Source organism: Loxodonta africana, chromosome 22 (assembly GCF_030014295.1).
Source record: "Loxodonta africana isolate mLoxAfr1 chromosome 22, mLoxAfr1.hap2, whole genome shotgun sequence".
Lineage (NCBI taxonomy): Eukaryota > Metazoa > Chordata > Mammalia > Proboscidea > Elephantidae > Loxodonta > Loxodonta africana.
Genome location: NC_087363.1, coordinates 3,235,869 through 3,248,668, shown reverse-complemented (window position 1 = coordinate 3,248,668; position 12,800 = coordinate 3,235,869). Strand labels below are relative to the sequence as shown.

The window sequence follows — 12,800 nt, the reverse complement described above, 5'->3', positions numbered from 1 at the left end:
ACTCAACAGAAGCGCCTCAAAATATAAACCTGGCAATCTGCTTTTGAAAGGTCACAGCCATTGAAAACCCTATGGAACAGTTCTACTCTGCACGCACGGGGTCAAATGAGTAGGAATTGACTCCAGGGCAGCTAACAAAAACAGCAACAACTTGTAGAAATATACTCCCGCTACAAAATCTCAACATCTTACTGTCAGAAAACATTAAACAAGCAATCAAAAAACTAGCCAAACCAATCGTATGAGGCTCTTGCAGAGAACTTTTATCTTTCACTTTTTAAATACTTATTTATCATCATATTAATCTTTCATTTTATTTTATGCCTCATTTTAAAATAATTTTAAGGTAGCGTATACTCCACTGTGAGGCAACGGTGGTTCAGTGGTAGAATCTTAACGTTCCGTGCAGGAGACTTGGATTTGATTTCCAACCAACGCATCTCATGCATGTCTACCTACTGTCTCTCAGTGGAGGCTTGTGTGTTGCCGTGATCCTGAACAGGCTTCAGGGGCGCTTCTAGGCTAAGACGGACTAAGGAAAAAGGCCTGGCTCTCTATTTCCAAAAATTAACCCATGAAAACCCTATGGATCGCAATGGAATCGATCCCCCAACCAATCCTGGAGATGGCACACAACCAGGCAGCATTTTGTTCTGTTATACACGGGGCCTCCATGAGTCAGACCTGACTCAAAGACCGCTAACAAGAACGGCATTTTTGAGTAGTGACCACGGCTAAAGCTTTACATTTGGTTCTATGCCAATTAAAAAATAAAAATAAAAAACTTGCATCTTTAACAAATTTGCAGTTAGTAAGGATTCAGATATATATCCTTTCTAAAATTTAGCTGTATGTTCCATTGGAATTTGAAAATGAGCAGTGCCTAGGATTTTTATTTTATTTTGATTGACTGACTGAATGCATTCATTTCTATTAATATAAACATTTAATATAATGTCCCGAAGTACTTAACGAAATAATCACGAGACTAACCAGAAAAAAATATTCTTATTAAATAATTGTCAATTTCTGAAACACTGCAGTCAGTTCAATTAAACATACTTTTTATAATATGTGTATTATTGTTAATATTATTCATAAATATTTCTGACATTGACTTAAAAATTATATCTTTTCAGGTGACTACTATGCATTTTAACTTCATTGGACCATGGAAAATAGGAATAATGTCACTGTGTTTATTCTCTTGGGCTTTTCCCAAAACAAGAGCATTGAAATTCTCTGCTTTGTATTATTTTTATTTTGCTACGTTGCTATTTGGATGGGAAACTTGCTCATAATGGTTTCTATCACATGCAGTCAGCTAAATGGCCAACCCATGTATTTCTTCCTTAATTACCTCTCTCTCTCTGACCTTTGCTACACATCCATAGTGACACCCAAACTGATGACTGACTTACTGGCAGAAAGAAAGACCATTTCCTATAATAATTGCATGGCGCAACTTTTTATTACTCACTTTCTTGGAGCCATTGAGATCTTCATCCTTACAAGGATGGCCTATGACCGCTACGTGGCCATTTGTAAGCCCCTGCACTACACTGTCATCATGAACAGGCAGAGGTGTAACACAATCGTCATAGCTTGTTTTACTGGGGGGTTTATACACTCAGCCAGTCAGTTTCTTCTCACTATCTTCTTACCCTTCTGTGGCCCCAATGAGGTAGATCACTACTTCTGTGATGTGTATCCTTTGCTGAAACTGGCCTGCACTAATACACACATAATAAGTCATTGCTAATTCAGGTCTAATTGCTTTGGTGACTTTTGTTGTCTTGTTGTTGTCTTATGTTCTGATATTATTTACCGTCAGGGCTTACCCTGCCGAAAGCCGTTTCAAAGCTCTTTCGACTTGCAGCTCTCACATAACAGTTGTAGTCCTGTTCTTTGTGCCTGTCCTCTTCATTTATATTAGACCAGCTGCAAACTTTCCAGAAGATAAAGTGTTTGCTCTTTTCTATACCATCATTGCTCCTATGTTTAACCCTCTGATTTACACACTGAGAAATATGGATGTGAAGAAAGCCATGAAGAAGATGTGGTACTATCAATTGTTTTTGCAAGAAAAGTAGCTTGCATGAAAACCATTTTGAATTCTACTTTAGAGTTCAACACTTAGCTTTAAAATTGATGTAGAATGATATACAATGTGTATACAAGAGTATGCAAAAGACAGATCAATATCTTGAGCTTTTTCCTAGAACTCTTCCTGTTTGGACAATTTTGATATATATTTTGTATTGATTCTTACTCTATTCTCCTCACATACATGCAAGTTCTCCGTACTTTGACATTTTATTTTAGCTGTAAAATTAAGCCTCTTCTCTCCTTCTCTTGATTTTTATGGTAATGGTATATATCCTATAGGATTGTTGTAAAGGTAAATGAGCTAAAGCCCATCAATAGGTTCATGCCTGACATGGAGTACAAGTTTATTAAATATTTACTATTATTCATTGGGTTCACAAAGCAAAGCAGAAGCAAGCACTGTCTTTGAGCATAGATGTTAAAAAAAAAAAGATGGACACTAAATAGACAAAAGACAAGTGGTAACTTTGGAGAAGGGAGAAAAAAATAATGTCACTGAACTATGAACCATGACTATGTGGGCTAATGAGTAGTTTCTGGTTGGTAAATAAACAACTAAAAAAAAAAAAAAGACTTATTGGTAATGATAAAAGACTAGAACTGCAGAATGTTCAACAGTGTTGTTAACAAATTAGCCTGATGAGCATATTGTAAACCTTCCTCCCCAAAAAAGTTCTGCATCTCTAATTTTCTAGAAAATTTACCTTAAAGGGAAATGCATACAGCACATACACGCATAGTTTTTTTTTTTTTTTTTCCCCCAGAGAGCATGATAAAGACACTACCTAGGTATGGATGGAGCTCATTTCCTAACATAAGGATCAGGCTGTAATTTACTCCCCAGATTATAGGAAAGGGAAAAGAAACTCAAATTGCATAAGCACAGATTTCGGACATCAAGGCTCATGTGGACTGGATAGCGAATGGAAATAAAACAACATGCTGTGGAGTTAGTTTTTGTTTCCATTATGATCTAATTGTGGAGTCATTCTGGTAACTTGGATCTAAAGGGACACTAACTGGTAAGTTGATTATGTGGAGATGTATAAATAATTATGTTTCATAAAATAAGCAATGCTGCGAAAGGAAATAAATGCACCTTTAGAGTAAGTTCTTTACCTATAATTTTATTTAGCATTTGAGCCTAGAAATCTTCAGGAATAATTTAGTGATACAATACAGAGTCCATATGGACCATGATTTGACTAGTCTTGGAAAAGAAAATATTGCTACTGCTTTCAAGTTTTTCTCTGTGGCTGACATCATTTCTTTGAGCTGGTTGTGTCACAAGTGGCAATAGTTCCTACAATGGTACAAAATTTGTATTTTTCTCTACATAAATTGGTGAGAAATAGAAAGTGACACCCATCAGCAGCACTATTGGATGGTGCTGAGGAAAATGTCAAGTCGGAATGTTGAAATCATTTAAATTGTTGAAGATAGGACTTTGAACTGGTTTGAACCGGTTCAGCCCTGACTGAGGAAGTAAAGCAGGAACAGACACAAATTTTTAAAATTTGGCTGATCGGAACGCGAACCGGAATGGGAAAAATTACGGGTTGAAGCCTAGGAGTGGGACACTTGGAAAAGGCGGGAGGAGCTCTTTCAGAAGCCTGACGTGTGACATTGAAGAGTCACCGGTTCCGTGGAGACACACACCCGCTCAAAGCAGCTCGGTCGGCTGCCATCTTTGAGCTGCGCCCACGGCTTTCCACTCAGCTGGTCAAGAGATTTGGTGAAAATGCTCTACGCACGCTGCCCTTGTTTTCTAAGAGGGAAATTAAATTTTTAGCAGGGCTTCCACCTGTAATTTTTTCAGCTCTTGTTAGTGTTCTGGTTCACCCATATTTGAAAAATTCGTGTCCATTCCGGTGTTGCTTCATTGGCGGTAACTAAAACCAAGCTGCGCTGGTTCAAAACCCTGGTTGAAGAATGACTGGAATTTCAAAAAGAGAGGACAGAAAAGAGTATAAAGGAAAACACAAATTGATTCAAAATAAGTGCAGAAGAACATATGTGAGTAACTTTTTTTTCTCTGTTCTCATTATCCTGCATAAATATGATAACCCAGACCCAGTGCCGTCGAATATATTTGTTGAAAATATTTTTACTTCAGTCTTAAGAAACATTTATGATTAGCAGCTAATTTTAAAACAGGCTTTTTTTGTGAATTCTATAAACTTAGATATCTTTGGATGAAGAGAGCAGTAAATTCAGGGAGGAGTTGCGTACCTGTTGAAGATGGCGTACTCCAGAAAATGAGGGTGAAATTAACAGAATTAAAGAAAAAAAAAAAAAAGCTATTGCCCTAATTTTATTAGAGGACTACACATTATAAATAAATAAGGAATACTCTGTTATAACTCTGTGAAGAATAACAGTAAAAATTGATCAAGAATAAAGTGATAAAAAGGACATCATGGAGGGGAGAAATCTAAGGGATCATTGAGATTAGTTCTTTCATTTTACAGATAAGAAATGTATGAAACAAAAATAAACAAGTTCACAGAGCAAAACAGAAGCCAGGACTGGGCGTGAGTCCAGATCTCTTTTTTCATACCTATTTTTCTTATATGGCAACTAGCTGGGGCTGCAAAATCACTCATGTTTGGGAGACTCAGAAATACATTGATTGCTTCCTGTAGAAATATGTGAACTGTACATTTCTTACTTTCTAGAGCTATTTATATATGTAAGAATCCTGAAGTATTCGGTTTGTGGTTTTTCACTGAGACTTGCACCTAACTTATATTTCTGTGTTTTCATTTACACATTTAAATGTGAGTGGCTAAAATGAGGCAATGCTCAAAATTTAGGAGGTTCCCTGTTTTTACCCAATAAGTTCAGTAATGTGCAAACTTTGGGGTTAAGGGAGCCAGGTTTAATCTTAAAATCATTTTGTTGTTTTCAGTTTTTCACTTTTGAGGGACCAAAAAAAAAAAACATTGCTGTGGAGTTGCTTCCTACTCACAGCAACCTCATAGGACACAGTAGAACTGCCCCATAGGGTTTCCAAGGAGTGGCTGATGGTTTCAAACTGTCAGCTTTTTGGTTAGTAGCCAAGCTCTTAACCATTGTGGCACCAGGGACAGTACAGTGAAAAAAAAAAAGAAAAAAAATTTTTTTTTTTTTTTTAGTTGTGTTACTCTGTAGAAGTTCGTTAACCTCTATGAACTTAAAGTAATTTATTTGTGTTGGTGTGCATTAACCTTAACACAGATGCCATTGTCATTTGTACGCCATTCTCTCATTTACAAGCTCTTTCTCATCTGTTATCAAACTGGAGCCCTCGGGCCAGTGTTCGAATTATTTAGAGCAGGGCATATTTTCCTAGGTTTCAGATAAAGAAAAACCCTTTCAAAACAAATTAAGCGACTTGCAAAGGTAATATTTTAAGTTAGTGGCTGATTAAAGAAATACAACCAGGGACCCCCTACACTATAAAGAATTGTTAGGTTTTTACTAGTACTATAAGACTGTTAAGCAGGTGTTCCTGTCTGTGAGGAATTTGAATCAAGAACGATTGCCAAGTAGGGGAACTGAGCATCAGCTGAATGTAGCCTTCCGAACCAAGACAACTAGAAAAAAAAAATTAAAAAAGTTTTTTTTTCTAACTAGAGATTCAAGAAATATTTTTAGCAAACCCATATAGTTTTAAAAGCGTAAACGTGCCTACTTATGGGAAAATTTTTTTTTCATTCATAAACGCAGACAGATTGATTAACTAGCTTGCCTGAGAACACCCCCCCACCCAGTCTTACTTTCATTAGAGGATTAGTTTCATTTAAGGCCCTTAGTATGCTTAGCGGGGGGATAATGTGCATAGTTCAGGTGGGTTTTGAATCCCATATATGTTATTTCTTTACGAAAACTCTAAATACAATAAACTATTTTAAGGATAACTCACACCAGGAGTATATTCAATATTGTTATTTTATTCAAATAAGAAAAAAATAGCCTTTCTTATAGGCAAAGTATTACTCTAGTATGGTTTTGTAATGATTAAAATCTATTTCTCAATAATTTTTCCTTAATACAATTCTATTTCTTACAATTCTGCTAAGGAAATTAAGGCCTTAGTCTTATAGTTCCATTACTATTACAATGTGATTATTTATTGTATGAGTTGCAATGTTAACTTAATCAATAACAGGGAGAGTTGAAGAGAAAATTAAAGTAGGATTTGATTGAGAAGCCAGGTCTGAGACTAGGACTGAAAAAGTATAATATAAAAGTAAGACAATTTGAGCACTACTGGTAAAGATTAATTATAGGAATTTTGACTTAAAATTATGAATGAATTTGATGAAACATATAGCTTTTTTTTTTTTTATAGCTAGTGTCATTTTTTCATCAATATCCCCAGTTCTAACAATCTAAGTTCATACCAGGTTTGGTCATATTCTACAACAATGTTTCTAGTTTATGTAACCAGGTCCTATTGGTTTGATACCATTTTTGTTAATTGATGGTTTTCACTGGCTAATTTTTTTCAGAAGTAGACCCTCTGGTCTTTCTTCCTAGCCTGTCTTAGTCTGGAAGCTCAGCTGGAAACCTGTCCACCATAGGTGACCTTGCTGGTTTTTGAATACCAGTGGCATAGCTTCTAGCATCACAGCAACACACAAGCCCCCACAGTATGACAACCTGACATAATCATGGGACAATTGATGACAGTTATACTACTCATATACTATTTTCCTTGACTTGCAATTAAAATCTACCATTGTTGTAAGGAAGAGACTAGATAAATGGATTAAGAAACTTTGGACTCAAAATAATTTCAAATTTCTCTGATATTTTATTGCCTCAGAGTCAAGCTTACAGAAATGTTTTCACTAATATTTAGGTAATAGTATTTACCATTAATATCACTAGAATTTATAAGGCAGCTTTATATTCCATTATGGAATGTCACAAAGATTATATTTTAAAAATAATGCAAGTTTTCCCATTTCACTCATATTCCAACAGACAAAATGATTGGCACCCAAGGTAAAAGCATATTATGGCATAATGCAAAGAGTAGAAGACAGGTCCCAACTTGTCATCTCCTTAGAAATCACATTTTTCTGATCAAGTAGTCATTATCTGGGCAGTTCATGGATTTGGATGAAAGAATTGTATTGGACAAATACGGGAAAAAGAATATACCTCCTGGTTAGACAGTTAAGAGCAGTTTGACTTGTCGAATATAATAAACTGCATTGAGGGTAAAACTTTAATATAACACTCTCTTTTTTTTTCTGCTTAGTCCTTTAAGGAGTTTACTTCTGGGTTTATTTGGTGGTCTATTCAACTTTACTGTTTTCATTGATTTAACTGTAAGACTAAACACTCTTGTATTTTAAAATAGCAACACATACTTCTCACTAAGCCACTAATGAAGCGTATAAACAAGAAAGCAGATAACATCAAAATATTTCAAAAAACGTTCACATAAGCCTATTGGAAAGAGTCTTTCATTTTTAAATATTTGTCTATAGATTTATGTAGGTTTTATTTTTATGCTTCCTCACTTGAAATGGATTTAAGGTAATGTTATTATTTTTTTTATATTCCATTAGTAAGAAAGCTTAAACATCGCATTGTCTTGTACACAATTAAAAAAGTAATGCCTGTGTAATTTATACTTAATTCCTTAGTTTTTTAGTCCAAGATGGTAAGAGTTACATTCTTTCCAAATATTATTATATATCACATTAGGCTTTGGAAATAGATATTACCTAAAAATATAAGTTTAATATTGTTGATTGATTAAGGACATTCATGTCTACTCAGTTTGGATGGATCACAATTTTCTGGAAGATTTAATGGAAATCATCTAGTATGTATTCACGCAGAGTGTTACTAGAGAGCCATTTTAATTGAACATTTGATTTTTATTCTCAAAGAAGACAACTATGCAAAGTCAGTTCATTGTTACTTGAATAGAATATGATTATCACTGTTCTCGAGAAACACTTCTAAATACAATCTTATGTTATTTCAAATGATTTAAGTATTCTGTGTACACTAGACCATGGAAAAAAACAATAATGTCACTGTATTTATTCTCTTGGGACTTTCTCAAAGCAAAAATATTGAAATCTTCTGCTTTGCATTATTTTTATTTTGTTACATTGCTATTTGGATGGGAAACTTGTTCATAATGATTTCTATCACATGCAGTCAGCTAATTGACCAAGCCATGTATTTCTTCCTTAATTACCTCTCTCTCTCTGACCTTTGCTACACATCCACAGTGATACCCAAACTGATGACTGACTTACTGGCAGAAAGAAAGACCATTTGCTATAATAGCTGCGTAACACAGCTCTTTACCACACATTTCTTTGGAGGCATTGAGATCTTCATCCTTACAGGGATGACCTTTGACCGCTACGTGGCCATCTGTAAGCCCCTGTACTACGCTGCCATCGTGAGCAGGCAGAGGTGTAACGCAATCGTCATAGCTTGTTGGACTGGGGGGTTTATACACTCAGCCTGTCAGTTTCTTCTCACTATCTTCTTACCCTTCTGTGGCCCCAATGAGGTAGATCACTACTTCTGTGATGTGTATCCTTTGCTGAAACTGACCTGCACTAATACACTCATAATAAGTCTCTTAGTCATTGCTAATTCAGATCTAATTGCTTTGGTGACTTTTGTTGTATTGTTGTTGTCTTATTTTTTTATATTATACACCCTCAGAGCATACTCTGCAGAGAGCCCCAGTAAAACTCTTTCCACCTGCAGTTCTCACATAACAGTGGTGGTTCTATTTTTTGCCCCTGCATTATTCATTTATATTAGACCAGCCATAACTTTTCCAGAAGATAAAGTGTTTGCTCTTTTCTACACCATCATTGTTCCCATGTTCAACCCTCTGATCTACACACTGAGAAACATGGAGATGAAGAATGCCATGAGGAAAGTTTGGTGCCGTCAAACGCTCTTGGAAGGAAAGTAACTTTTCAGAACCATTTCTGCTTTTCAGTCTTTGGTCCCCTGGAACCACAGCTCTTAATAAGATCCATTCCCATCATCTGTCCTGACTCACTGTTTGGAGAGAGAAATCAGAAAACAGAAGACACATCCCCTCTGTTTTTTTAGTCTTCTGTATGACACATTATCAATAAACTGGGCATTATTATTATTTATACTCTCCCTGGTGGCTCAGTGGTTAAGAGCTTGGCTGCTAACCAAATGGTTGGCAGTTTCAATCCATCAGCCATTCCTTGGAAACCCTGTGGGGCAGTTCTGCTCTGTTGTATAGGGTCGCTATGAGTCGGAATCAACTCGACTGGCAACAGGTTTTTTTTCCCCCTACCCTTTGGCTATCTTACTTAATCTTTAAGGTAGTGCTCATATGATATGAAATAACCAGCTTCTTAAAGATAGAGGATTATATCACCTATTTGACCTTTTAGTGAAAGGGAAACAGATTATGTAATTTTTTATGTCTTAAAATGCTGTAAATAAAACACCTTCAAATTTTTAAAACATTTTACTGAATGACAAACATAGAAAATTGCACATATCGTGCGTGCTCACCTCATTAATTTTCACAAGCTGTGTACTGTCATGTAATTAGCACCCAGATCAGGAACCAAAAATTACCAGTTGGAAGACCTTCCCATCCCCCTTTGTAAGCACTATATCCCAAAGATAACCACTCCCTTTATCTCTTAAGATCATAGATTAGTTTTATCTGTTTTTGTACTTTTTGTCAAAGGAATGATGCAGATTGTACTCTTCAGTGTCTGACTTCTTGTGGTAAGCTTTATGAGACTGACTCTTGATGTGTGCATTTTCTGATTATTTTCATTGATGTACAGTATCTCATATGAATATATGACAGTTTATTCATTTTCTTATTGCTATATGTGACTAGTGCTGCTGTGAATATTTTGAAAAAAAGTGAATATATGTCTTCTATGGCTTTGTTAAGCATGTTTCATTTGTAATTAAGACTTAAAAATTTAAGATAGTGATTGTGTCCTAGTGTTAATACCCTTCTCTAATATATTACTGACACAAAATAAAAGATATGTAAAAGGAAAAAAAAAGTTATTAGTAGGAAGAATGGAAAAAAGCCTTAGCAATATGAGAAACTTCTGATATTTCTAGGATCGATGTGATGGTGTATGGCATATGCTGATTAATTTCAACCAACCTGGCAAACACAGAAAACTACTTAGAAATAAAAGGAGGTAGAGGGAGGAAGGGTCTAAGAAAGATAGTTTATACAACTGAGCTCAGAAAAAATTCCTATGGATAGATCATCAGATTACATTAGCAAGATTAACACATAGGAAATCACCATTGAGAAATATTATCAAATGGGATCCTTAGTATAGCATATGGAGTCGCTTGGCATATTAAGTAAAATGGAGAAAGGTCTACATTAGGGTTTTGAGAAGGAAAAAAAAATGTAATTCAGGGCCTCCAAATAAAAGTTCAGACCAAACCAAACCATTGCCCTTGAGTTGATTCTGATTCTTAGTGATCCTATAGGACAGAGCAGAACTACCCCAAAGGGTTTCCAAGGAGCAGATGATGGATTTGAACTGCAGACATTTTGGTTAGCAGCCCGAGCTCTTAACGACTGCATCACCAGGGCTCCAAATAAAGACAGTGAGTCCAGGTAAAGAAGAGATTTTGTGAGTTCAGGCTAACACTCGATTTTTACACATAGGCACATGCACGCGCACACACACACACACACACACACACATACACACACACATTGTAGAGAAAGGGATCTTCCCTGGGGCTTTTATTCCTGTCATAATTGCAGGATTAAACATGCTTATATGGATAAAACTAAAATAAAAGACAACATGCTTAGTAAGGTAGCCGGTCATTGGATTGACATAACGGCTGCAATGATGGGCTCAAACATAGGAATGATTATGGGGATGGTACAAGACAGGGCAGTGTTTCATTCTAAGTATTGTCACTATGAGTCAGAACCTACTCGACAGCATCTAACAACAACAATAACAAAAGAAAAAGTATTCTACTTTTTGTCCAAAAACTCTGCTCTCACAATAAAAAAAAGTATTGAGTAAAGGACAAAATTAGACTGTAAATAGCATATTGCAGAATAGAACTACATTTATTACTGATATCACAAACAAAATATAGTATGAATATGTTAATTGCATAAGTGATAATTTTGAAAACATGATATAGGATAGAAAGTCTCACAATTGCCCAATTTGTTAAAAAACAAACAACTTAAAAAAATAAAAGAAGATTATTTTAGACAGTTGATGGATATACCAGAGTAATTATATCTTAAAAAAGAATCAGCAAACTGAATTCTAGATATTAATAAATTACTAAGAACATGGAGTAGAGAGGTAAGAAGATAGAAAAAGGAAAGAGACGTAAAGACACATTAGGAATAGAGTAAAAAGAAGAACCATTTTCAGTCATTGCCGGGGGCCAGCCTCAGCAAAGAACAGGGTCACCAGAGGAAGAGTAGAGTTTGGCGAAAAAGAATGAGACGTAGTGTGTCTTATATTTTCATTCTGCAGAAAAAAAAGCCTCTTCTTTATTTTTTACATGGTCTTTTATATCATAAGCTTACATAAGCATAACATCGCATGATCAACAAAGGGGCAGCACAAGATATAATCATCATAGATAACATCATTTTCCAGAGACATAATTTTCCAAGTGACACATAGTACAGTTCTGCATACGCACACAAATACAATGAGTTTTTGTCTAATTGAAGAGAACATTTTGTTGATTTATTTTTACACAAAGTAACAATTGACTTCATACTGCTTTACACTTACGCTTAATCTTGCAATACTTTCCACAGTTTTTATAACAATTAATCTTTTTGCAAAACCATTGCCACATAGGCTTTGTCCATCTTGTCCAGGGTGGCCAAGTTCTTGAAGTCCAGCCACTTTGGGTTACATCATATTGTCCACGATTATGCCAAGGACAATTAGCCCAATCTCTACACCCCCAAACCGGTTTTGGAGTAATAAAACTTCCTTCTACTCTATATGGTCTCCAATCAGCGTCATAATCCCAATTTCTTGCCAATAGAAATTCAAAATATTGTTTTTCCACTTTTATGGGATCATGTGTGGGTGGTGGTTTAATCACAAAAGGGCCTCGGTAAGTACCAGGATTCCACCATCCTGTTTTTGTTTTCCATAGTCGAGCTATTCGTTTTCCCCCTAAGACAACTTCATGTTGATCCCCAGGTAATACACGGGCTGTCCCTACCTGGGATTTCACCAGGGGATTATGAGTAGGACGCCCCCCTCCAAAGGTCCCTAAATCTATAATGGAATTTTATGCTTATACATTCTGCTATACACAGGCTGAAAATGAAACAGAAACAGAACACAGATGACAGAGATATTCCTGACTTTTCAGGAATTCTTCGATGTTTATGCTGGGGGCAGTGGGTGCAGAGGGGCCGCCCTTGCAGCCTGGCTCCCAGCAAGTCATGCTCCTGGATTTTGGAAAGAGTGAAAAGAGATATTTAAAGAGGTAGTAACTCAATTTTCCAGAATCGATGGAAAAATATTTAGAAAAAAATCCACAATGAAGAAAAAGAGATATTCTTAAAAAGATCCTCAAGCAATCATCTAATTTCCCAAATGGACTTTTTTATTGGCAGGGGGTGGACAGTGATTTGGGGATTTGGGGATTTGGGCCAGAAAGGCAGAGTA

The 12,800-nt window shown here is 35.9% G+C and overlaps 1 protein-coding gene and 1 pseudogene across 1 annotated transcript; both read left to right on the top strand.

Moving 5' to 3' along the window:
- The first annotated feature begins 1,171 nt into the window (after nt 1-1,171).
- On the top strand, nt 1,172-2,093 carry LOC100669922 (olfactory receptor 4P4-like; annotated as a pseudogene).
- A 6,038-nt stretch (nt 2,094-8,131) lies between these two features.
- On the top strand, nt 8,132-9,061 carry LOC135228531 (olfactory receptor 4P4-like). Its single transcript, XM_064275167.1, has one exon. The coding sequence runs from the start codon at nt 8,132-8,134 to the stop codon at nt 9,059-9,061; it is 930 nt and encodes a 309-aa protein (XP_064131237.1).
- Nucleotides 9,062-12,800: the final 3,739 nt, after the last annotated feature.

Excerpts from the sequence above, each read along its gene's own strand:
- LOC135228531 (XM_064275167.1), top strand. The coding sequence starts at position 8,132 with ATGGAAAAAAACAATAATGTCACTGTATTTATTCTCTTGGGACTTTCT.